At 35.0% G+C, this 24,812-nt stretch overlaps 4 protein-coding genes and 1 pseudogene across 12 annotated transcripts; 2 read left to right on the top strand and 3 right to left on the bottom strand.

The window, feature by feature from the left end:
* Positions 1 to 887: 887 nt before the first annotated feature.
* LOC110659380 (beta-glucuronosyltransferase GlcAT14A) lies at positions 888 to 4,550 on the bottom strand. Its single transcript, XM_021817295.2, has 4 exons — positions 3,885 to 4,550; positions 3,628 to 3,703; positions 3,411 to 3,526; positions 888 to 1,615 (listed from the first exon to the last, which is right to left on the bottom strand). Exons 1-4 carry the CDS (start codon positions 4,480 to 4,482, stop codon positions 1,101 to 1,103), a joined length of 1,305 nt encoding a protein of 434 aa, XP_021672987.2. The 5' UTR covers positions 4,483 to 4,550; the 3' UTR covers positions 888 to 1,100.
* Positions 4,551 to 7,373: 2,823 nt separating this feature from the next.
* Positions 7,374 to 8,686, top strand: LOC110659383 (hydroxyethylthiazole kinase-like; annotated as a pseudogene).
* A 259-nt stretch (positions 8,687 to 8,945) lies between these two features.
* LOC110659384 (dirigent protein 16) lies at positions 8,946 to 10,007 on the bottom strand. The gene has a single exon (XM_021817297.2). It carries the CDS (start codon positions 9,796 to 9,798, stop codon positions 9,046 to 9,048), a length of 753 nt encoding a protein of 250 aa, XP_021672989.2. The 5' UTR covers positions 9,799 to 10,007; the 3' UTR covers positions 8,946 to 9,045.
* A 1,544-nt stretch (positions 10,008 to 11,551) lies between these two features.
* Positions 11,552 to 17,937, bottom strand: LOC110659385 (uncharacterized). Of its 6 annotated transcripts, none has more exons than XM_021817300.2 (15): positions 17,888 to 17,937; positions 17,438 to 17,538; positions 16,392 to 16,647; positions 16,115 to 16,191; positions 15,596 to 15,755; positions 15,271 to 15,295; positions 14,983 to 15,072; positions 14,374 to 14,545; positions 14,081 to 14,154; positions 13,820 to 13,889; positions 12,920 to 12,991; positions 12,462 to 12,595; positions 12,297 to 12,370; positions 12,014 to 12,094; positions 11,552 to 11,850 (listed from the first exon to the last, which is right to left on the bottom strand). In XM_021817300.2, exons 3-14 carry the CDS (start codon positions 16,624 to 16,626, stop codon positions 12,018 to 12,020), a joined length of 1,260 nt encoding a protein of 419 aa, XP_021672992.1. In that variant the 5' UTR covers positions 16,627 to 16,647; positions 17,438 to 17,538; positions 17,888 to 17,937; the 3' UTR covers positions 11,552 to 11,850; positions 12,014 to 12,017. The 6 variants fall into 6 exon arrangements, 5 of the variants coding, with proteins under 5 accessions (XP_021672992.1, XP_057992902.1, XP_021672991.1 ...); XM_058136919.1 differs by having other exon boundaries at positions 16,392 to 16,627; positions 17,888 to 17,936; XM_021817299.2 differs by lacking the exon at positions 17,888 to 17,937 and having other exon boundaries at positions 16,392 to 16,664; positions 17,438 to 17,817.
* Positions 17,938 to 19,023: 1,086 nt separating this feature from the next.
* Positions 19,024 to 23,551, top strand: LOC110659386 (purple acid phosphatase 23). Of its 4 annotated transcripts, none has more exons than XM_021817306.2 (8): positions 19,024 to 19,502; positions 19,694 to 19,885; positions 20,221 to 20,557; positions 20,794 to 21,011; positions 21,348 to 21,538; positions 22,074 to 22,355; positions 22,992 to 23,120; positions 23,277 to 23,551. In XM_021817306.2, the coding sequence occupies exons 1-8, from the start codon at positions 19,130 to 19,132 to the stop codon at positions 23,277 to 23,279; spliced, it is 1,725 nt and encodes a 574-aa protein (XP_021672998.2). In that variant the 5' UTR covers positions 19,024 to 19,129; the 3' UTR covers positions 23,280 to 23,551. The 4 variants fall into 4 exon arrangements, with proteins under 4 accessions (XP_021672998.2, XP_021672996.2, XP_021672997.2 ...); XM_021817304.2 differs by having other exon boundaries at positions 22,992 to 23,159; positions 23,283 to 23,551; XM_021817305.2 differs by having other exon boundaries at positions 22,992 to 23,159.
* The last annotated feature ends 1,261 nt before the right edge of the window (positions 23,552 to 24,812 follow it).

Below are 24,812 nucleotides of genomic sequence, written 5' to 3'. Positions count from 1 at the left end.
GAGTCGAGGAAAGAATCGTTTCTTGGACGCTAGTTTTACGATAGTTAACTACTGAATTCTTTCCTTGATCAAAGATTATACACTTCACTGCAACTATGCTTTAGTTTGAAGCCTGTCTGAAACAAGGCGTGTACATTTGCACTTTGGACAGCTTTTTGACACTTCAGTTGGCATGACAGGTGATCCCTCTATATGATACATATGGACTTCATTTCTCTAGCAAAATTTTTTTTTTTTGTTCCTGAAATGTGGTATAGAAGTGAATAATTAAAAATGCAGTATGACAAGCTGAACTTGCTGAATTGGATGGATACTTTGTGAAGATCAGCCTCAGAGGTCGGCTTTGGCATAAAACTGCCGCGGTTCTTGCTAGACTTGGCAATTATTTGAAGCAAAGAATACCTGTAAGTTATCGTTGTGGAAATAACAACGCCAGCTTTAATCAGGAATATCAAATATGGTGCTGTTTTGGTCAATGCGTGTGATTCCATTTGCCTATCAGGAAATTTAAGAGGTAGATATAGAAGACGAGAAACAACTGGATAGCCCTGAGAATTTTTGAGGCTCTGCAGGCTTTCACAATGGGCAATTTAATGTAGAACTTCACTATCTAAATTGTTTTTTTTTTTTTTTAAAAAAAAAGAAAAAGAAAGTGTAATTAAATTAATTAACTAACCATTTTATTTTTAGTTTTTTCCCTACAGTTGGCATTCAATACAGCCGATGAGAATGCACCTATTTTAAAATTACGAATTTGCCCACAAACTCAGAAATGCTGTGAATAAATGAATTTTTTTTTTCTTTTTCATTAACGAAAAACAAGAACACCGGCACAACCGGAGTTTCATCATTCATCAATGTAATGCAAATATCATCAATAACACATCTTTTGCAAAGGAACACTGATAGCACGTGATTTATAATTTCACTTTACAAAAATCTCAACAGTCAACTCCAATGAGATACAAATTTACTGTTGCTAAAATAATATCAGATTGAAGTAACTTTTTACAAAAATTTTTCGAGCGGCAGAAGCTGGTCTGTCTGCCATCCACCCTCTTCTGTCAGTGTGATCTTCTTTTGAGATTGAGAAAACCAGATCATTCAAACATACATTGGTGAGACCGAAATGAACCCTTTGATAGCAATTCAACAATTCGTTTCTCAAGCCTCGCTGCTCCTGGACCAGGCCTCAAAACATCAGCATCACCCCAAACTGAACAAGTTTCATTCCCAGCTTCTCCCAAGCACCAGCCACCAGGTACAACTTGTCCTGGACTTCGTCCCAAAATTTCTTGATCAATGCGATCAAGCACCGGATCATTGAATTGAAACTGACTGGCAAAGGCAGCTCCACTCTGAATCATGGCATCAAACTCACTAGAATTCAGTATGCGAGGCACCTGTTTGGAGGGCTTCTCAAAGGCTACATATTGTAAGTTATCGTTTATGACAGTCCTGTTGAACTGATGAGAATTACATAGGACGGTAGGGAAGTAGTTGATTAGGGATGAAGGCGTATTTGAAAAATACATCAGTAGGATCCTAGGAAGGTTGTCTGTACCCAAGATGCAGTGCTCTATAAAATTACGACTTAAAATGGAAAAAGAAGAACCTGCATTTGAAAAAAAAAATCTCATGTTAGCATTACCAATAGCAAAAATATTGCTGTTACATTTATATAATATATTTAACGAACCTGCATATGGAGAGGGAAAAATCAAAAAATTGTATTTGATGTTGCATGTAGAAGGCTTATCAAAACAAAAAAAAAAGTTTGCATATAATAGTTATGGATGCTAGTGAATTCGTATACTCCATCTCAGAAAGCAATGGGTCCCACATGTTGGAGTCCACTATCCATGTGAAGGTAGCCTAAGGTATCGAGAATGACATTCCATTACATGATCAGATTAAACTAATTTGATATCATCACATTACACTGCAGTAAATGCAAGATTCATGATATGTTAATCCCTTAAACAAAGTGTGCCGAAGTGCTCCTTACCCTGTTCCTGTCTTAATAAGTCACTCATACTAGTCTCAGAACAAAAGGGATGATTATATTGAAGAAAATGTGGTTGTTTCCCAGGCTGTTTAAACAACTAAATTCTCAAAACAGGTTGGATATATCTACTAGAAATGCAATTGAAACAAACAATGCTTCTATTGCATGGTAAATAATCTGTCCTAAAATTAGGGATATACCAATGACCAAAATGGATAATCGTTTGGACACTTTTTCCCAAAGCAACAATGGTGACTTTCAAGTAAGATTCCTTGCTGAAACATAGCAAATTAGAAGTGATTTGTTACATAGGACTATGCGCAAATGTCAGCAAGTTCTATGATCACACGGTGGGAATCACATACAACAGGATGCTAGCCTTAAATCCATTGCTTTTGACAAAGATATTGAGTGTTAGTGGACTGGTTACATCCAAGAGGAGGAAGTATTTGGCAACTGTCGAGTACGTCAAGGAAAGAAAGGGGCTCTAAGAGTTTGATTTCCATAATAACTTAGCTGACAGACCTTTTATCAGATGTCTTGATTTATTGGTACCAATAACATGCAGCTTGAAAGAACTCTGGTATGATTGCAGCTTCACCATGCAAGCATCCTGGCCCAACAGATCAAGGGTCACAAGCGGTAACCACATCATCCGACAGTCTTAAATTTGGCAAAAATCCTAATCTTTAAAACATAATTTGTCCTTATGGTAGATATCAAAGAAAAACCATCCCCACTATGGTACTCTCTTCAGCAGAATGATGATAAATTAATAAAAGTCACGGTTTACATATTTCATTTCCCAATTCAGGTTTTTGGTCCAACGTCGTTGGTTTCATCCCTTCTCCCTTTTTCGTTTGCCTGTCTCAGTCTCTTCTTATCAATTTCCCTTCCATTCACAATAAAGTACCAAATTACAAAAGCCTTTAGGCCTCACAGGAAGTTAGACAGCATTTTCCAATACAACCTGATTCTACTGCCACAGTGCCACTCACTAGTTAAAATTGATTCGTTTCAAACACAAGAAAAAACCAGACATGTAACTGCTCAATTTTCTCTGAAATAATCCTTTGAGCCCACACTCATATGCAAACTGATAAAACCACATTCTCGATCACTTTCAGGTCCATTTCACACATCAAGCAATAGGTATGCTGATCAGGAAATGTAGATTAAAACGTCTAAATCTCACTAACCCAAATTTTCATTTTAGTTTGTAATTCTTCATTATCACCACGACCTGTTCCTCACTAGTTTAAAATGTTCTCTATTCACTTGCATCTAAGCTACTTCCATATTAAATTTCAAGTTCCTTCTTCAGCCATAAATACCAAAATTAAGAACCATATCATTGAAAAATACATTGAAAGAATCACAGGAACTAATAAAGAAAACACACCTGTAAATATCCTGAAAGCATTAGGTAAGTCTCGCTTTTGAGTAGCATAAAACATCTCAGTTCTCTCAGAAAGATAAAGCCCCGGATCAACAATTATAGGCTTCAATTGTTTAGACCTGTAACACCAAGGCATTTACTAGTACATAATTCAGGGATCGTCGGATTAAGCCAAGCATATTATCCAAAAAAAACAAAAAATTATATGCAGTGGTCATACTCCCTCCAACCAATGTAACTTGTGTGATTCACAAAGTTGAAATCCCTTGGCAAATAGGACAAAATGTGAAGCAGATCTGCAACATCCAAAAAAAAAAAAAAAAGATTAGAATTTTAATGTAAAAGCCAAGAAGAAGAGTGCAAAAGACATTGACACATGGATATGAAAAAAAATTCAATGTAAAACCCACAAAAAATTCAGATCAGAAATCTAAAACTATATACCATACAACGCCATTAAACAGTGAAAAACCTTACCATCTTGTGTAACAAGTGGGTAATCACGAGCACTAAGACTAATGAACCAGTCCCAATTCTTTGACAACCTCATCAATATAGCAGCACCATGTAGAGTCTCTGAAATCGTAGACGATCCTTTCGGGTACGCGAAATCAGCTTTCCCTATCACATTCACATTCAGTGCAGCTCTAAAGATAGGCACCGATTGGACTGTGACGGCTAATCGGTCGCGCTCAGCCTGCGCAGCAAAGCGATCTATGTGGAGGATATACTGGTTTTTGGGGTGGTAAGTGGCGTAGAGAAGTCTAAGTATCCGACCCGAGTCACCCTTCGATCCGGAAATCAAGTAGGCGATGGAAGGTGGGGCTGGATCCGAGGGAATCTTGTTGAAAGTAGGTTGTCGGTTGGGGAAGAGGTAAGGGTCGGGGCGGTCGTGGGTTGTGGTGTGTAAGGAGGTAGAGGAAGGAGAAAGAGACAATATGAAGAGGAGTGAGAAAAGGGCGGTGGCTAGAATGATGGAGAGTGTGGTTTTCGTGCCGTCTTTTGTGGTGGTTGTGGAGGAGGTGATGGTGGCGGTCGTTGGGAGTGGTGATAACGGTGGTTGTGGTATTTGCATTTTCTTTTTAACCCAGTATCTTGGGTTTGTGCTGTGTCTGTTTTAGAGCCAAAAACAGAAGTTAAAGCCGTGGGTATATATATATATATATATATATATATATATATATATATATATTATTGGTTATAGAAGTGTAAAATAAGTAAGTGAAAAACCCATCTCCTTCTTTTCTCATCTATCTTTTTTAAAACTCTATTATTCTTTTCTTCCCATGGCCAACTTTGGATTACCACACCTTTTATTATTATTATTATTCTACCTATCTCCCCTTTAAAATAAAATTTCTTTCTTTAATTTTTTTGATCTTTCCTCATTTGATTGTCATTGACAATAATTAATTTGTGAATATCAAAATCTGCAATAGGTGGCATTCGAAGCACAAAACATCACCTGAATTAAGGTTTTTAAGTTGAATCACCACTCGTGACTAGACCTCCATTCCAAGACATTTTCAAGGAAGAAAGTCCGAGGAATCAAGATCAAAAGACAAGAACTCTACAGCAGCATCACTGCTCATGAACCTCGTGGGTCTGAAACTGCATTGGCAATAAACATTTATGAATGCTAAGCTCCTGCAATGGAAGCTTTCCCATGGAAAATGAAGGCAACATCTCTCTCGCTCTTTCTTATAGCTTTCTAAAATGTGTAGTGTATTTTAGTTAATTGATGAGTTTTGGTACATTAGATTCCTTGAGGCGTCGGTTGCTGAACAAAGAGTTGGAACTAGCAAGATTGAGACGCGATTGAGCTGTTGATGAATTAAAAGGGATGCGATGTCTTTTGATATATTTGTTAACAAGGGTCATTTTGACCAAGGATTGAAATGGTTTAATTGGAAGAAATTGTAAATCTGTAGTGAGAGTTTATAAATCGATATACCCATTGGATTTTACAATTTGTAAATTCAAATACAATTCAGGTTTTGATTTGTGATTTTACAATTTGCAAATTTTGTATTGCATTGATTTTGAGATTTCTCTTTGATTGTTTAGTGAGGATTGAGGGAGAAAAGCTTTAGTTTATTAGAGAGAAAAATCAAGAGAGAAAGAACAGTGCATGGAGGAGAAGAGGATTCAGAATGTTTCCATTAAAAGAGAGATAGAGAGAGATTAAAGAAATTTACTCAACGTTAGAAGAGAGAGATAATAAATGTCAGGCAAACTAATCATCTGTAAACCGGTTGTTAGGGACTAAAGGGATTTTATTCTAAAAAAATGAAAGTTAAGATTTTTATGTTACAAAATCAAATTTAAGGATTGCATTGTTTCAATACATTAAGTTAAATGACACTGTATGAAATTTATCCCTCACATTAGTATGATAATTAAATATCATTTCTGTTTAGAAGTACAATCGATGAGGTTAATTGATGATCTCAGATCTCAAATCTAAAAAAGTTATGATAGTTATATCAAAAAAGCCTTTATTTTTTTGTAATTAAAAAAAAATGAGTCCTAATTTTTTGCAATTAAAAAAAACAAGCGCACCTCTTATCTCTTACAACCACTTTTTGGTGAGAGAAAAAATTACTATTTTTATGTATACGAGGAGTATTTTTAATTTTCTAAAACTAAAATAGCCTTAGTCAAATTTAGCAAAATAGTGAAATAATTTTTTTTAATATATATATATATATATATATATATAATTGAAATTATGACCCTTTAAAAAATATCATAAAACTAGTAACAAATAACCAAGTAAATGAGTAATGAGCAATCCGAATTAAACGATAATCGGACATCCAAATAAAAAGAGTTATTTGCCTAGCGATACTCGAATCACTTTAAGATACGAATCCGAGATATCTGCTATTATCAGAATTTTATTTGTACAATGACTCAACTCGCGGAGTAAATTCATAATTCCATTCAATCACAAACTTCTAATCCTAAGTTACATCAAATGTCTATATAAGGGTCAACAGGTATACAAGTTACCCGATTTTTACCTATTCACTCTATTATCCAATTTTCATTTAAGTATTGGAGTGGTAGTTATCTAACCCACTTGGTGCTAAGGGGAGGACAAAATCAATAATTATTCACTAGAAAATTATTTATAAAATTTAAATATATATTTTATAAACATTTTTTATATTTAGAGTTAAAAAATTTTAGTAAAGATACTTTAAAAATTATCGTGTGTGATGTAGTGTTTTTTTTTTTTCACTTTATTTATCTTTTACTATTATATATGTCAATTAATTTAAAAAATAATAGAAAATAATATATATATATATATATATATATATATATATATATATATATATATATATATATATATATATGATCTTATGAATGATTTTATAAGAATATATCACATAATCTAATGAGAGTACTAGAAAAAATTGATAAGTGACATCTCCTAATTTTTTTAAAAATTTTGAAATTTACAATTATAATATTATATATCTAAAAAATATATACTTTTTTGACTAAAATTTTAGTTAGGTTAAAACAATAAATTATTTTTAAAAAATTAGATATATATATATAAGTATTCAATAAAAAAATGCTCATATAATTTAAAAAATTAATTTTAAATATATTTTCATATTTAAAATCTAACCATTTTAATAATGATATTTTAAAAATCATTGTGGCATGATTTTTTTTATTTTATTTATCATTTTATTAATATGTGACTATATTGATGAATTTAAAAAATAATAAATTATTTATTTATTAATAATTTAAATAAATTATAATTTATTAATAATTTCGTCATAATAAAATTTTGTAATATGACTATAAAAATGAAAAATATAAAAACTACTTAATAAAATAATTTAAAAAATAAAATAATAAATAATTTGGCAACATGAGGGCAAAATGAGTGTAATGGTTGTCTGTAGTCACATAAAAAGGAGAACCGACCACGTGTTCGACTGTTTGCCCATTTGGACCTTAGGCTCCTTCGGACGCCAACAGGCCCGCGCCTGCTAGATCATAACGAGACCACCAGCTTCTACGTCCCACACCCAAAAAGTTGAGAATACTTGGGAAGAAGATAAGAGGGGAAAGGAGAGCCCCAAGCATGGAATCGGAAACCAATTCCACAGAAGACTGGGCTTCAAGAGCATGGAACCTACTCTCTAAACTCCGGGACCAATCACCACTTGTGCAGTGCATCACTAACTTCGTTTCCATGGATTTGATGGCCAACACTCTCCTATCAGCCGGTGCATCGCCGGCTATGATTCACTCCATTGAAGAAATTCCTGACTTCACTCCTCATGCTCGCTCCCTCTGCATCAATGTTGGTACTCTTTCCCCTGACTGGCTACCAGCCATGAAAGCTGCCGCGGAGTTGGCGTCTCAATTCGGGAAGCCTTGGGTTCTTGACCCCGTTGCAGCCGGAGCTTCCGGTTTCCGGTTGAACGCTTGTTTAGAGCTAGTGTGTATGAAGCCCACCGTCATTAGGGGAAATGGGTCAGAGATCATCGCGTTATCTAAGGCTTCTCTGGGCGACTCCAAGGTATTTACTGTTTGATATCTGATATTTGCACTTACGATTGTATAGATATTAGGCAGCAGTAGCACTTATAAGTGGGATTCTTGCAATTGTTCTCTAGGCTTCTAGCTTGTTATATGTTCAATTTCATAAATGGCTTTCGTGTTTAAGGGTGTAGACAGCTTCCATGAGTCAATGGATGCAGTGGAGGCAGCAAAGTCTTTGGCTAAAGCAAGTGGTGCCATAGTTGCCGTTTCAGGTGCTGTTGATATCATCACAGACTGAAGCCGAGTTGTTGGTGCTTATAATGGGTTACCCATGATGCAGAAAATCACAGCAACAGGATGTGCAGTCACAGCCCTCATTGCAGCTTTTGTTGCGGTTGATCCATTACATGCTTTGGAAGCAACAGCTTCAGCATTGTCCATACTTGGTATTGCTGGTGAATTGGGAATGGACATGGCCAAAGGACCAGCTTCACTGCGGATGCACTTGATTGATTCCCTTTATGGGCTTGATCAAGCTGTTAGGCTTTCGCGTACTAAGATTACCAGCTTGTAGTGACTAATGATCTAGTAGGAGCTGTGTACAAATGGTATGCCAACAACTAATCTACTTTATTTGTGTGTAGTGGTCAAATTTTGAGGGGATACGACTGATCAATCCAAATAACCAAATGATCTATTTGATCAGATAGTACTCGTTAAGCAAGTGATGATATGATGTGATCAATCCATACCATTTTGCATCTTCGGTTTTTCATCACACACATAAGTTTGTTCCAGAAAAAACTGATTTTTTTTTTTTTTTGCCAAGAACTTTTATGATATCAGTTTTCCAATCTAGATTTCCCATCAAATTTAACTTTTTCCTCATTTCTTGAAATGATTTTGTTTTCTGCTTACAAAGAAGAGTCTGTGCGTGATGTTCTTCCTTGTGAAAATAAAAAAGCAGCCAGCCATTTGCTATATTCCATTACCAGTTCTATTGGAAACATCTAATACATCTGGCATCACAATAGACTCATTAACAAACAGAAATTTGCAAACCTTGACCACACTCATTTTCACACGAACAATCCCACATTTAATCAGTTATATAACATTCTTAGTATTTTAGATGGACAATTATCCTCAGTAATGTTTCTGCACCATCTGTGGTACGCTGGCCAGATGGAATGAGTCCTCTCACCTCCGCAATTCCAACAGCATTCTTATACTTGCCTGTTCCACCAGTCACCGACAAATGTGACATTGCACTTTCAATCTTGTATATGCCATAGAAGTTGAGGCTGTCCCCAAATTCTCCTCCTTCAAAGATCGCTGAAAATGCCATCATCTGTGTGCTTCCGTCTGCAGAACTAGCGATATAAACTCCTTGAGCTTTTCCCAATTGCTGCGAACCAAGCTCAGGGCTGGAGGTCAAAACATCGTCAATTACAGTGATTGTTCCAAAGCCTAGTCCCAACCCGTCCGGTCCCAGCTGGGTTTGAACCTGACCATTTTGACCATTAGGATTTCCTGCAAATGCTGTGCCAGCCAAGCCAGTTCCTAGTGGAATGCCATTGTTGCCATTAACAGTTGGAATAGCACCATTGGCATTAGGGATTGCTACTGCACCTTCTGGGGGAATAAATCCTACTGGCTTTGCGAAGGGTACTTGGCCACTATATATGTTTCCTAGCAAGCCGGTGATTGGCCTAGCTGTAGGGTTACTGCCGCCAAGAATGTCATGCATGTACAACTCAAGAACGGGTTCTTCACCAGCCGGAGCAGGGTCAATAGCAGCTAAATATGTTGCCATGTTTATAGTAGCAATCAGCACTGCAATGAAAATAAATGGTGATGGAATCTTGAACATCCTTTGATTTTTGTGTTTGAGGTTCTTGGGGATCTGTAGAAGTGGAGAATGAAGGATCCTTCGATGAATATGCAAGTGGGTTGTGCACCATGCTCTTTATATAGGTCTTGGAAGAACAATGATGGAGTAGGTGTGAGACTTGGAAGATGGTGAAGTAGGAATTGCATTAGTTATAGAAAGTCTCATCATTCTGTTTTAGGTGTATCACCTATTGATTCTTCATTCTTCTTACGCATGATCAATAATATGGAGGAGTCTAGTCTGATGTGTGATAGGTTTTGCAAATGTTGTCAAAATTGAACCAATCACGCTGCAACAATTTCAAAATCTGAGTTTTCCCCCTCCGTTGATTTAGTTTTACGTAGATACCAATGGTTTTAAATGGAGTTAGGCTACTTTTGTCTCATATCTGTTGATAACTCTCTCATTTTTTTTTCCCAAGTACAACTATATATTGCTTTAGAAATACAATGACTTGAATCCTATAAGTGACACCATCCTCAGGCACCAATATTTGTAAAGCATTTAGTGCCAAAGTCTAGCCTCACATTACCTTTGTATGAACTTGGTCCCCCTGGTAAATTTTGTAATGAAATTCAATTTTAAGATTCTGTTCTGTCCATACTCCATTTATTCTGTTATATAAATATCTTCGAGTATGTTAGAACTAACCTTTGATCTTATGAAACATACATGATCGATATAGGGTTTGAAACTTGAGAGTCTTTGGAGTTGAAGGAACCTCTTTGGATAATTTCTCACCAACTCCATCGTTACTTCTTGGAGTTGGTGGACAAAGCCACGATCTCAGAGTGCTAAACATGAGATGATTGTTAATGTTTTCTAATAATAAAATCTGAAGTGGGTAATTGTCTTCATCATACCAACGTATCTATCATGTGTATAAGTAATAAAAAGAAATTTTGCATTTAGTCATGAGGAGTTCGTCAGGGGCCATTGCTTGAATTTCAATTGCATGCAGCAAAATAACATTATATCATAACCAAATTTCAAAATTCTTGCAACAAAATTACAAATGAGATATTTATGGAAATATCAAATCCGCAGACTCTCAGTGGCTTAGATGGACAACGATCCTCAACAACCATCTATAAAATATTGACCTGGGGGTATAAAAGACCGCAGTTCAGCAAATCGGTGGAAGGAACCCTATTGGTCTGTCAAAGGTTACTTGGCCACTGTATATGTTCCCCTTCCCCTGCAAGCCGGTTATTGGCCTAGCTGTTGGGTTGCTACCTCCGAGAATGTCATGCATGTATGACTCAAAGAAATGGGTCTTCTCCGGCTGGTGCTGCTGGGTCAACTACAGCCTTGCCAAATGCGGTAAAGCAGTTAACAATGACAATGCCTTGAACATCTTGAACGTGTCTGAGGATATTCCAGATGTCTAGGTTTTTGAGGATGAATTTTTTTTGGATCAATATTTACAAGTGATTTAAACCATGCTCATTATAAAGGGTTTATACATAGAAAAAGATTGAACGGAGCTGTGAGTTTAGAAGGCAGTTAAGTTATTAGAAATTGCCTATTATAGCATAGACATAGCTTGTAGTTTTTTGCAAAATGCATTCGGCAGGTGGATAAGATGCATCCCTTCTCAATAAGAAGACTGGAATTACCTTGGGTTAAAGTTACAAGAGATGATGGAATATATAGACTTAAATATGATGGAATAGAAGTTAAAGCTTTATGCATCAATGCAATTAGTTTCTGACTTAAATGTTCAATTAAATTGAGTCAAATAGGAATACTAATTGGATTAATAGATGAGTGATTTTTATTCTCTAGTGTGGCAGGTGCAACTGCATCAAAAATCATGCAACGACATATCCTTTGCCTTGAACAAGAAAGAAAAATAATTGAAGCTGAAAGCTTGATAGAGTTATCCATCTTAAAACATTATATTCTTATTGTACTTGGCATATATCTTTTTGAATGATATTTATCTTCCATGTGCTGCAAATGTGACTGATTTTTCTCCATGATGATGGTGATTTGCTGGTGAAAATTTTCTTCTTCTCTGTTCAGTGTCTGTAAACAGCAGGAACTTGTTACTAGTATTCTAGGTGACACAATGATTTATCCATTATATAGATAAATATATAGTTTTGTTTTCAAGCTGACACCATGAATCTGCCTATAAAAAATGGTGAAGAAAGAATAATAATGTAACAAAGGGCAAGGGAGGTGGTACATTTTCATCCTTCTGCTGCATTGGATCCCTCTAGATCCATGACCTTAGGCTCTCTCACAACTGGGGAAATCAATTTCCATACTGCATATGATAAGAGAAGAAAAATAAAAACAGAGAGCATATCAATAAAAGAAAAATTTTCATAAGTTAAAATTTGATAATTAAAATTAGTATTTGAGAAGAAAATAGAATTAAACAATGACAAGTTCCGGTCAATTTCTTCACTGAATTATCTTTATTTTATCAAGTCATGGAAAAGCTTTACAAATAGAGATTCACTCACAATATATTGTGGCTGCAAACCACTCATTCACAATTTTCACCCATGTACTTGTCCAGCCAACATCAATACTCCACCTTATACATATGTGAAGTGAATAATTATGCAAATTCAATCTCCAAATAATAAATTAAATAACTGGAGAAGACCTGGAATCTGGATAGTTACTTTCTTGCTGAGTTGTTGAGGTTCCAACTGATGAATAACATGGCAAAGTACATAGCACCCAATGCAAATACCAGATGGAAAAAACCATAGTCATAAGGGATATCATCCTCCTGTTGAACTTTATCTTTGCGGAACTGGACAGCATGTAAAGAACAAGTTATATCTTATCAAATAGATGCATATCAAAAGAGTGGTCGGTCCCCAGAAAACAATGCAGCATTTGCTGCTTTACATTTAACTTCTCTTTGGTTGCTGAGAAAAAAAAAGGGAAAAGAGAAATAAAAATTTCTCAGCAACTAAAATAATGGAGCAAGAAGAAAATTTTGAACGTTCTTAAGCAAACCAAATGAAGCACTGAGTGCTTGGAGGCTGCTTACCAGATTTGAAATCAAATGATTTAACTTTTGTATTTCTTGTGGCCTAAGGCTTCATAACTTCAGCAAGGAATGAAAATTTACCTGAAATGATTGTGAATCAATTCCAGTGGAAAAGGTTGCCATGACAATGGCACATATTGCAATTAGGAAGCTCTGGAAGCAAATAAACAGGGGTGAAAAAGGAAAAAATAGTTAGGAGATTAAGAGACTAGTGGAAAAATACAAAGAAATTAGTATAATTTACAAGATAATTTGTTTTAAAGATTCTTGACTTGACGCTTCATGAGATGAGGGTGTTAAAATGCCAACGATAATATGAATATCAATAACAAGCAGAATATGACACATGAAATGAACCAACAACATCCAAATTATATAGAGCACTAAGTATGATATTTTCACATATTGTCAATTTCTTATATCTAATATCTAATTTTGATTCATGGTGATGGCTGAAATTTCCACCATGACATCCCCACAATAGATGATTTCTGCCCGCAAAGGCTATTTAAAAAGATAAATGGACCTGATTAGTTGTGACCTTGGTTTCAACTTAAATTATACAAATGCAAGAGAAAACTACGATGTTTTAGAGAGAAGGCTCATATCGCTACAATTAATATAATGCTGAAGTACTGCAGGACCCAGTGTGAGTAAGGTTTTATATATCAGTGTCTCGAAGGGGATTACTGTTGTGGCAAAAATCTTATTATACAAGGAATTAACAGGATTCAAACTCCAGGGGCTTGCTGCATTTAGCAACTAATATCAGAATGAAGAACTGCTATGTGCAAATTACACAGCATTGATGCAGCTTAACAAATGAGGTTATGGCCACTAATTATGAAGTTATAGTAGATTAACAACTATTGAACATGAGTCCGAAAAAGCATAAGCAGAAAAATAAACCAAGATATGATTAATGATTTTTCACAACGTAGGTGAATTAAATTGAAAGCAGAAAAGATTTTCAAGCCTTACTAGTATAGTTGTCCAATCACTATTTCCATCTGCTTGGTTTTGTTTGTTGCATTGGTCATTCACTGGTTCACTGGCAAATCATGAGGTAAAACCAGAAAAATTATATTCACAGATACATATCTAAAGCATTTAGAAATGCATCAAAATGAAAAGTTCATCTTGAGCATTTAGAAGCAGCTCAGATTAAAAAAGCTTGCTCTAAAAGATAACTTCTAAATCTTCCAATATGCGTCCATGTATATGCTGATGTGATGTCCTAACCTTCTTATAGCAGACCAACAGAGAAAGACAAGGTACGAAGCCATAATCCCAGAAGATAAAAGACCTCTATTGACCTGGGTAAAGTGCCACAATATATTACACAACTGGTTTTATATGCATAAATTTTGGCAAAGAAGGCATCTTAATTTAAGTTGATGCCACCCAGAAAAATTAAAGAATATAGCGTTTACTAATAGTGCACTTTTGACCTTTCTGAAAACTAACTCAATAGATATGATGAAGCACCAAGCAAAATATAAGAAACAGTACAAGGAATTTGTTTGCAAATATACCTTTGAATGTAAAGATATAGCCATCATCACTGTAAGCAAAATTGCAGTCCACGTAATGAAGTATATGTTGAGAGAACATTTGAGGCTTCGTCCATAGAAAAAGTACATCAACCCAATTCCACATACAGAAGCAACGTAAAAGATTTTTGAAGTGAACAATCCAAGGGAGCAACTGTTAAAAATGAATGCAAATGATATATCAAATGGTTAAAACATGGGAACAGAAGAATAAATTCATTAGAATATCAATTGTTGCAAAATTAATCACACTGTGCTTCTGAAAATACATTCACTTGTCCTATGCAAATATCTCATGCTCTGTTTGTATATATTCTCTGAGGGACTGATTCCAATAGATTTATCTGTTGGAAATTATATTGCCAAATTCTTACAACAATCCAACTTTAATGAATGAGATATTTCACTTCCTTCAAATTTTGAAATTTTTTATAACCATTTTCATCCGAATATATATGTTCATATTTTATATAGGTAAGTCACTAGTACTAAATTAATATTTGTATTAAAAGAATCATTACAGGTATGATTGTGGATTTCTGTTTCCAATGTTAAACAATTAAGGATTTTGCAACGGATGAGAACTAGTACCTTTCCTTCATTTCCTTATCAGGCATCCAGTAGTTATTCCACCATGTGATGAACTCGATGACACTTACAAGTTGGAGAACAAGAAAAATACTGGTGCACAGAAGCACAAATGTAAATTTTACTGGTAATGAAACATTTGAATCCCATAATTGAAATTTAATATTCATTACTTTATGCAATGTCTTTTCTGATATATAGCAGGAATCAAACAAGAAAACAACTGTGGTATTATATGTTCAGATTTTCACTGGCTCATACAGAAGCACATAAAAAGGATTCAAAGATTACCCTGCACCAATACGAGCAACTTCGCCTGCAAGAAAAAAGCAATGAGTGTTAAACAAAATAATATATTTCATGATATAAAGAAAGGCAAGAGTTAACCAGTAGCAGTTAAATTTGGAAAGAACATTTTAAAGTTCAGTAGCAGCAGTCCCACCACAGTGAGATCAAAGGAGAAGCTGCATGCAAGCTAATTTCTTAGTTTTTTGTCTGATAGAGATTTATATATGACTGCTGCATGAAGAGGACTTAAAATTTTAAATGTTCCATTATTTTCTCAAGCAGTACCATATAGTTATCCTTACATGTAAAAGAAAATGAAAATCCATACCATATATTTGAATATACTTTGATGGGAAGAAAAAAGAAACTGCCATTGATACAATCAATAGGAAAAACTTCAATGACCACCATCCTGAATGCCAAGTGCTGCGAGCCTCATATAATTTTCTTGTTTTTATTGTGGTGACTAGCATAACACAGAAAAATATCTGAGTTCATTGTCAAGGACACTAGTTTTTGAAAGAGACGAGGATATACCAATGCAGAGGAGACAGACTGATCCTTTCATTATTAGAATCAAAACGTCATGTCTAGTCCTTACTAACTCTAGACTTCATACAAGAGTTTTGTATTTTATTTAAACACCTAGGCATTAAAAGAAAAAGGCTAAATATCTGGAAAGAAGAAATTTTCCTCCCGATAGCTGGCATCACATCCAAGTTTAACCAACACTTAAGCATGGATGCATTATATCGTAAGGACAGAATGACTCAAATATATGAGAACCCCGGTCAATATACTTTATACTGTTAGAAAAAAGATACTAATGTAACAAAAAGAAGGATACAAAGCATCCTAAACTCACACGAAGAACTCCCAATGTATGACAGCAATCTTGTCCCTCAGGTCCACAAGCTTTTATATCTGCAAAAGAGATATCACAGGCAAAACGTAGAGAACATCAACAACATGGCATCTTGTTGCTGTTATTAACATTAATAAAGAAATGAAGAGGTTCTAACTCATATAAACCACGGTGTTTATAACTCTAGGACCGAAAAATTTCAATTGAATGCAAGTCATTTTTTGTGGTATGCATGGAAGGGAAAAACCATTTTACTCACAACTGAACTGAGCTAGAACCTTCTGTCCATAGTCACGAAAGAACCAAGCTTTAAGATTTATGATCAAGAAGATTATGCCATATATAAAACGAGCTCGCAGGGACTTTCTTTTTTCTTGCTTGTAATCAGTGCTTTTCCCCTCCAATTGACCAGGCACTTGTTCCTGTGGAACCTCAGAGTTGCTTGGTCGCATATCTACTGCCCTTGCTTCGACTGATTGGGCGTGCCGTTCCATTCTGTTATTTCCAGCGACAATCTGCACCCGTTAATTATCTGATTCTACACTTCTTCACGTTAAAATTGATAATGTCGATATATATATATATATATAGTATCTTTAAAGGAAACAATGGGGAAAAAGAACAGAAATGGGTGAAGAAAAATCTTCAAATCAAATTGAACTAAAAGCATATTTTCATGTAAATTTTAAGTTTTTGTTGCATTACAAGACCTCCTATATGACAATAACTTTCCAGAAAATTAACTGAAATTTTCACTTAAACTAATATCAGTGACTATTCTTTTTTTTTTTTTTTTTTTTTTTTTTTTGTTTTTAACTTCCACATTCTCATTTCTGTTTCCCAGAAGACAGGAATATGCTCCAACCTATACATTTTTTCAAATAACTCTGCGGACAATGCAAAATTTCTGTAAATTTGACATTGCTCACTGCTCAACACCTACCCACCAGATAAATTGAAATTCCCCGCACAAGAAATTGAAACTCTAAAGTTCTGCTTAAGCTGTAAAATGTAGACAGCAATTATAAAGATTAAAGAGAACTAACAGACTGAACCCAAGAACACTAGAGATTTTCCTTCTCCTCACATTTGATTAAGTATATGAGAAATTTTTGATACGTCAGTTTGCTCAAGTAATCAACCAACTTTCTTAAACATTAATTTCCTGGAGTAAAATGCTTCTACACTGGACACATAAGACCTCTAACAATGATGGTTCTGCAACAATGGAAATGAAAATGCGAAAGAAAGGAAAAGGCATGGCAAGAAAATGAGTAAGGTAGAATGGTAACATTGTATACTAACCTTTTTCTTGGATTTTGGAAAGTGAAATTACGAGCCTTGATGTTCCTCAGAAGCACAGAAGTTACTGAAGTCCCTTCATCACTCTTTATACAAATTACAAACTAAGAAGAAAAGAAACAACCCGCAAAGCAAATGAGAAAAAAAAAAGAAAAGGAAAAAGCATTTTAGAAATGGCTATGATGATTAATTAATTGCATAGTAGGCTCATATATAGCCGTTAGATCTGCGTATTTAGCTTTTGTCCATTTTCAAACATGATAGAAAAATAAGTTTATGTTTGATAATTAATTTGTTAATCTCTCAAGTTTTTCCATTTTTCCTTGTACTTTTTGACTTTAGAATATATGGAGCTTCTTCAATGTCACTCAACTTCGATTATGTTCATACGATTCATTTCATTTGGTCTCTTATGTATTCCAACATTTTATTTTCAATAAGAGAAAGCCTTACAAGAAACAATGGCTTGAATGCTTGCCCTCATAAGAAAACAATGAGAACAAGCAAACCCAAGGAGGAGGAGCAACCTTGATTATGATTTTAGTTTTAAATCCATATTATATTTGTGCAATGTATCATGTTTGTATTAATGAAATTATTTAAGAGGGAATGAAGAAATGAAAAATCCCATGGTGCATCAAAGTCCCATTAGGCTTATAGATTAAGAATTGGGGAAGCAGACAAGTAGAGCGAAGACAAGGGAATTAGGTCCATCTCTTTGACTATTTTTCTCTCCTGGGTATTAAAGCGCGTGGGGCCTGTCTCGTTGCCTCAGCTACTCTAGTTTCTAGAGGGAGACCGTTGGGCGTGAGAGTAATGAAAGAGCTGTTAAGCATAAGCAACTCTTAATTAATTCAGTGATAATAGGAGTTGAAGTAAAAAGCCCAAGCCTTGAACAGCAGACCCAACTCTACAAGCCCATCCCATAGAGCTACAGATAAAAATTGAGGCCTAAACATCAAGCCCAACTAGGTGTACAGACCAGTGGCCCATAAAACCACAAACCCTAGACTAACATGGGGAGACAGCGGCCCATACTGATTCAAACGAATGCAACATGTTTGATCATAAAACAATGCTTATGAAATAGCATCTAAAAACAATTTTTTTTTTCAAAGGAGGAGTTTCCTGCTCAATGCTAAACTTTGGCGTACAAGTCTATCAGAGCTAGGCAGCTGCGTACAAAAATTTACCATTGCTATTGATGTGAAGCGTTCGGCTCTTAGGGATAGTTTACTTTGATTTGCTACTAACAAAGAAAAAGAAGCACGAATATTGAGGATGATTATGGAGAGCTAATGGCTTTGCTAGAATATGTGCTAAAATTATTGTAAATACAATAAATGTACCAAATTTTGAAGCGAAAGGCAACCTGCTTCACGTAACTTTTCAGCTCCACTTCTTGCATTGCGTGCATATTGAGCAACGCCTCGTTGATTCGATGTCCCAACAAATTTTCTTTTCCTTTTGAATACTAGATTTTGCACAATCTTGGCTTTGTCTAATAAAGACTTGACAACAATAAAATCAGTACTGATTTGTCATCCATCAATTGGTCAGGATGGGTATTACTCACTGAGGAAGATGAGAACTGGTCATACACAAGCATTTCTCATTCTCATCCAAATCACCTCACGTTTGAGCTGTCACGACGCAGGAGGGCATTTCTTGTGCTGTAGACTCCTGGATTTTAAAATGGGTATATTCCACTGTCCATTTCGTAGATGCCTAATCCTGCCATCAACCATTATAATCTTAGAGCCAACACTATTGATAGTTAACCAAGAGAAATCGCCAGCCCAGATGAATTACTTCACATTATGGATACCTGTAACCATTTTCTTCACCATAATAACACAGATAAAGCTAGCTACAAGTCAGATTCCAACAACTCTCGAAGGCCCATTTAAGCCGGTAACTCGCACATTTGATTCTTCATTGCGGAGAGGAAGTGATGATTTGCCAATGGACCATCCACGTCTTAAGAAGAATGTGACGGGAAACTTTCCGGAGCAGATAGCACTGGCTATCTCTTCACCAACTTCAATGTGGGTTTCTTGGGTCACTGGTATTTTACTGTTTCCTGGCAAAATTTGCTGATTTGTTGAAACCATAGCTTGGTTTGTTAGAATTCTTGAGTTGGGTTATCTTTAATATTTCTTGATTCTTGCTCGTGTTATTGTAATTTTATTTGGGGTGCTAGAGTAATTTGGCCGAATTCCTTAATTGGTTTGGTTTGGTTTGTTTCCGTTGTTTCAGGGGATGCACAGATCGGGTTAAATGTAACTCCTCTTGATCCTGCTTCTGTGGCCAGTGAAGTTTGGTATGGAAAGGAAAGTGGAAAGTATACAAGTAAACAGAAGGGGAATTCAACTGTTTATGGTCAATTATACCCCTTTGAGGGACTTATGAATTACGCTTCTGGCATCATTCACCATGTCAGGATTGATGGTGAGGAAAATTTTCTCTTTGAATTTTTTTAAAACTTTCATGATTATAGTGATTAGAATTTAATGCGGAATTTTAACAATCGACTCAATTTAGATGTTGAGTCTATAATGTTAGTAGTGGTTTATCCTGTATTAAATTGATATGTGTTTGTGAAATCGTTCCATGGGAAAAATAGTAATATGATTACACCTTTTGCGATAGTAAATGATTAACTATGCTATGCAGATAATGTTGATGTATTTTAGGCATCCGATAATACTTACCTCCTAGCTGCAAAATAAATAAGCATATTTTTTAACAGGTGTTTCCACATTCTGAAGTTATTCTTCTTGCAGGTCTTGAACCTGGGATAAAATATTATTATAAATGTGGGGATAGCTCTATCCCAGCTATGAGTGAAGAGCATGTCTTTGAAACTTTACCATCATCTAGTCCAAATTCATATCCTCATCGAATAGCTGTTATTGGAGATCTGGGCCTTACAAGTAATTCATCAACCACCATAGATCATCTGGTCATGAATGATCCTTCATTAGTTTTAATGATTGGAGACTTGACTTATGCAAATCAATACCTTACAACCGGTGGGAAAGGAGTCCCATGCTTCTCTTGTGCATTCCCCGATGCACCTATCAGAGAGACATATCAACCCCGTTGGGATGGCTGGGGAAGGTAATCTTTCTAATATCAATTACAACAGAGTTAGCAAAAGGTTATGAGTAGGAGTAAAAATATTGTTGATAATTTAAACATGCTGATGAAATCATTGACTTGAAAATTCTTTTTTTTTTTTTTTTCCCACGAATTTGGTTGGTTATATTGTGGTTGTGGATGTGTGTGTTATGTGTAACTTGACGAAATGAATTTCATGTGATTTTCTTGTTGAAAAAGTTTCGTTGGAATTTCAGGTTCATGGAGCCACTAATATCAAGAGTTCCTATGATGGTCATTGAAGGGAACCATGAGATTGAACCTCAAGTTTCTGGGATAACTTTCAAGTCATATTTGACTAGATTTTCAGTTCCATCAGAGGAGTCTGGCTCTAAAAGTAACTTCTACTACTCTTTTGATGCCGGTGGCGTGCATTTCATCATGTTGGGAGCATATGTTGACTATAACAGTACTGGTAATGGAACACTCCTTTTCTTGATAAATATCACAGTAAACCTGAACCTGTTTATTTTTCCTGGACCCATAAAATATTAGGTACACGCCTGATTTCTGACACTTGGAATGCATTTTTTTCAACTAGTAAGTTCCATTAGTCTCAATTCTAGGTTCTAAGTATGCTTAGTTAAAGGAAGACCTAAATCAAGTAGGCCTTTGGCTGGTAGCTGCATAGTAAACCCCTACATGTTTATTTTTCCTGTAACAATTCAATATTAGGATACACGTCTGATTTCTGACACTTGGAAGTGCATTTTTTTTTTCAACTAGTAAGTTCCATTGATCTCAATTATAGGTTCTCAGTATGCTTGGTTAAAGGAAGACCTAAATCAAGTAGACCGCACTAAGACCCCTTGGCTGGTAGCTGCTTGGCATCCACCTTGGTATAATAGCTATTCCTCACACTATCAGGAATTTGAGTGCATGAGGCAGGAAATGGAAGCCCTTCTTTATCAATACCGCGTTGACATTGTTTTTTCTGGTCATGTAAGTTGGGATCCACTCTATTTAAACTCACCTAGATGAATCTTTACTTTAAACTCTATTATAAAGTTGTGTGGTAATATAAAGAATAATGGTTTAATAAGATTGATTTGATGCAGGAATAACACATATTCTCAAGTTCTAGGAAGGAGAGAGACACTAATGAAGAGTGGAAACAGGGTTGAGAGGTGTAATATTCTAGGAAGGAATATTGATTCTTTAATTCTGTAATTTCATAATCCAATACAAATTATGCTAACTTTATTTATAGTAGTAACCTATTTAATTAGTTATAACAACTCAAATGGTCACTAATACAACAAGACCCTGTTCCCTTTCTCATATAACATCACAGTAAATCAGTTCCTAACATATTGATAAGAATGCTGATCGCTAAAATCATCCTCTCCTGTCATAATTGATATCATGACAAGGAAGAGATTCAGGAGTGAGTGTATGCCATAAAAACAAAATCATACCTTATTGCTTTATGCCAAAATTGTCTTCTTCCATATCACATCAACTGTCTGCTGTGCAGGTGCATGCTTATGAACGGATGAATAGAATCTATAACTATACATTAGACCACTGTGGTCCTGTTTACATAACTGTTGGAGATGGTGGAAATATCGAGCAAGTTGATGTTGATCATGCAGATGACCATGGAAAATGTCCTTCAGCTGGAGATAACATACCAGAATTTGGGGGAGTATGCCACATTAATTTTTCTGCTGGCCCTGCTAAGGACAAGTTTTGTTGGGACAAGCAGCCAGAATGGAGCGCATTCAGAGAAAGCAGCTTTGGACATGGAATACTTGAGGTATGTTTTTAGCCTAAAATGTCAGGAACTCCTTTGACAATTTCTACCAAGAGATTAGCACACTTATTCTATTTTCAAGCTGCATCTCAGTCTTAGAACTGGGTACAATGCATGGAATTGAGTTTGCTTTGCCATGTTATTCAGAGGTGACTTATCTTATGAATTTATTCATATCTAGACAACATGAAGTTGCATCTCAGGCTTATAACTGAGTACATCACATGGAATTGAATTTGATTCCGTACATCATTCAGAGTTCGCTTGTCTTATGAATTGTTCACATATAGACATCATGAAATGGCTGTAAGGAGCCATTGAAAACGGGAATTAAGAAGTTCAATTTTTTTTTCTCCTCCTCCTTTCTGTGATATATCTGACTATTTCATCTTTTTCAAAATAGCTGTAGGTTGTCACTTATGACATCATTTTACCAACCTTGAATTTTGGTGTCATTCATTTGTGTGCTTTTTTTTTGCTAAAAATAAGTCCATATTTGTCTTTGTGTGTGAGCACGAGCGTCGTGGATCGCTTTCAAAGGAGTTCATATATTTGATCTGTTTCATTTTCATTCTTTTGCTTAAACTTCATTTTGGTAGCATTCTTGGTTAAGTAATCTCTTTTTTGGGCTTGATGCAGGTTGTGAATTCAACTTATGCTTTATGGACTTGGCACAGAAATCAGGATATTTACAAGAACAATAGTCATGGTGATCAAATATACATTGTGCGACAGCCTGAACTGTGCCTTCCCTCAACTTCTTCCAAAGTGATTTCCATATCCAAATTTTAATCCCTGTTGACCACAGTATATTCTTCTCTTTTCCTTAAAGCAAGAAAACTGAATACAACTTTTGATTCGACGTCTATACTGTATATTCTGACATTATTTTTACTAATTCTTCTTTTTTCTTCTTTCTTCGAGTGATAGGGGAGTAACTATACTCAACTGGGAGGTATAAAAAACGGAGCGGCTGACATTTCCAAGTGGATTTGGTTGACAACATTAATCGCCCTGGTTGCCATTGTTGTTACCTGATCATCGCACTGATTCAGCACTTTGTACGATCAATTCAAAAGGGTAAAAATAGCACACTTGTACAATGCTTACTTTCAATATCACCATAAACAGTTGAACACTGTCTATACAACAAAAACAGTTTTATTTTGACAATGCCAATCAATCATCACATTTTATAATTGCGCTTTTAGTCTCTCTTTTTCGAAAAATTATACAACAAAATTGATATATGTATAACATTTTTATTATAATCGTTAATCATGATGGGGTCTATGTGAAACTTATTATAATCATGATTATAATAATCATGGTAAATTCTCCAAATCATGCTACACGAAGTTAAGACAAAGTATTTTGCTATATCAGCAAACAAGGTTATAATTAATTTAATGGTAAAATTTAATAAAATTTAGGTTTTAAGATTAAAAATTCTAAGTGTAAATTTCATCATCATTATTTTGAGTTATTATATACTTTTTTTTTTACAAATGAACTTTAATTTTAAATAATTTTTATAATTAATATAATTATAATTTATCATATATCCCTATCCCTAGTAAAGAAAAAATATTTTATTGAATCAACAAAATAAGAAATTTGAATAATTGATTTTTTTTTCTTAAAAAAAAAGAATTTTAAGACAATAATTTTTTTTTCTTTTCCAATTCCATTAAGAAATATTATGGATCAATTTTTATATTATATAATAACTTTATTTTTATTCAATTGAAAACATATCAATATGTTTGTCAATCAAATTACTAATTAAATTTTAAAAAATAAAAAAGAATACATTTAATATATTTATACATCATATAATTATTTTTAAAAAATATTCTTAAAAGTTTAAATCAATTTTCTATATTACTAAACAAGTTTTTTTATTATTTTTTTAGCGATAATGACAAGCAATGTAACACCCCAAAAATTTTAAATTTATGAGCATTTTTGGTATTTTAATTTTATTTAAATTTTGGGAATTTTTTTTGAGATTTTTCGGATTTTAAAAATCGGGTTCGATTTTTCGAAAATATAAACTTTGGTGATTTTTAAAAATTAATTTAAAGACCACGTGGCAAAACTAAAAATATATTTGGAGTCTACGTATTTTTTTGAGTTTTCTGAAATTTTTTTCGGAATTTTTAGAACTCGTTTTCGGTCCCGAGGCAGAGTAAAAATTCAAAATTTTGTATTCTGAATCGAACCGGCCGAATCGAATCGGACCGGTCTTCTTCTCTTTTTCTTCTGCCTCCCGTGCGCGTCGACCTTCTCCTCTTCTCTCTCTCTTTTCTCTCTCCTCCCTCCTCCCCTTGCCGCGCCGCCGCCTCCCCTGCGTCCCCACCTCGCCGGCACCCCACCTCGGCCCTCCCCCACGGCCGCGACTATTGGACTTCCCGGCCAAAATTCGGCTGATCCGGCCACCAATTGGACCGGGTCTTG

This window comes from Hevea brasiliensis, chromosome 15, assembly GCF_030052815.1.
Source record: "Hevea brasiliensis isolate MT/VB/25A 57/8 chromosome 15, ASM3005281v1, whole genome shotgun sequence".
NCBI classification, from domain to species: Eukaryota; Viridiplantae; Streptophyta; class Magnoliopsida; order Malpighiales; family Euphorbiaceae; genus Hevea; species Hevea brasiliensis.
This window is presented reverse-complemented; position numbering and strand designations above follow the sequence as displayed.

Excerpts from the sequence above, each read along its gene's own strand:
- LOC110659380 (XM_021817295.2), bottom strand. The coding sequence starts at position 4,482 with ATGCAAATACCACAACCACCGTTATCACCACTCCCAACGACCGCCACC. Across the intron at positions 3,704-3,884 it reads CCCACTTGTTACACAAGATG|ATCTGCTTCACATTTTGTCC; the intron begins GTAAGGTTTTTC and ends TGGATGTTGCAG. Across the intron at positions 1,616-3,410 it reads TGCTTTCAGGATATTTACAG|GTTCTTCTTTTTCCATTTTA; the intron begins GTGTGTTTTCTT and ends TTTCAAATGCAG.
- LOC110659386 (XM_021817303.2), top strand. The coding sequence starts at position 19,130 with ATGGGTATATTCCACTGTCCATTTCGTAGATGCCTAATCCTGCCATCA. Across the intron at positions 19,503-19,693 it reads GTGGGTTTCTTGGGTCACTG|GGGATGCACAGATCGGGTTA; the intron begins GTATTTTACTGT and ends CCGTTGTTTCAG. Across the intron at positions 23,121-23,282 it reads TTCCCTCAACTTCTTCCAAA|GGGAGTAACTATACTCAACT; the intron begins GTGATTTCCATA and ends TTCGAGTGATAG.
- LOC110659385 (XM_021817300.2), bottom strand. The coding sequence starts at position 16,626 with ATGGAACGGCACGCCCAATCAGTCGAAGCAAGGGCAGTAGATATGCGA. Across the intron at positions 14,155-14,373 it reads CTATATCTTTACATTCAAAG|GTCAATAGAGGTCTTTTATC; the intron begins GTATATTTGCAA and ends CACTTTACCCAG. Across the intron at positions 12,371-12,461 it reads CTCAACAACTCAGCAAGAAA|GTGGAGTATTGATGTTGGCT; the intron begins GTAACTATCCAG and ends CATATGTATAAG.
- LOC110659384 (XM_021817297.2), bottom strand. The coding sequence starts at position 9,798 with ATGTTCAAGATTCCATCACCATTTATTTTCATTGCAGTGCTGATTGCT.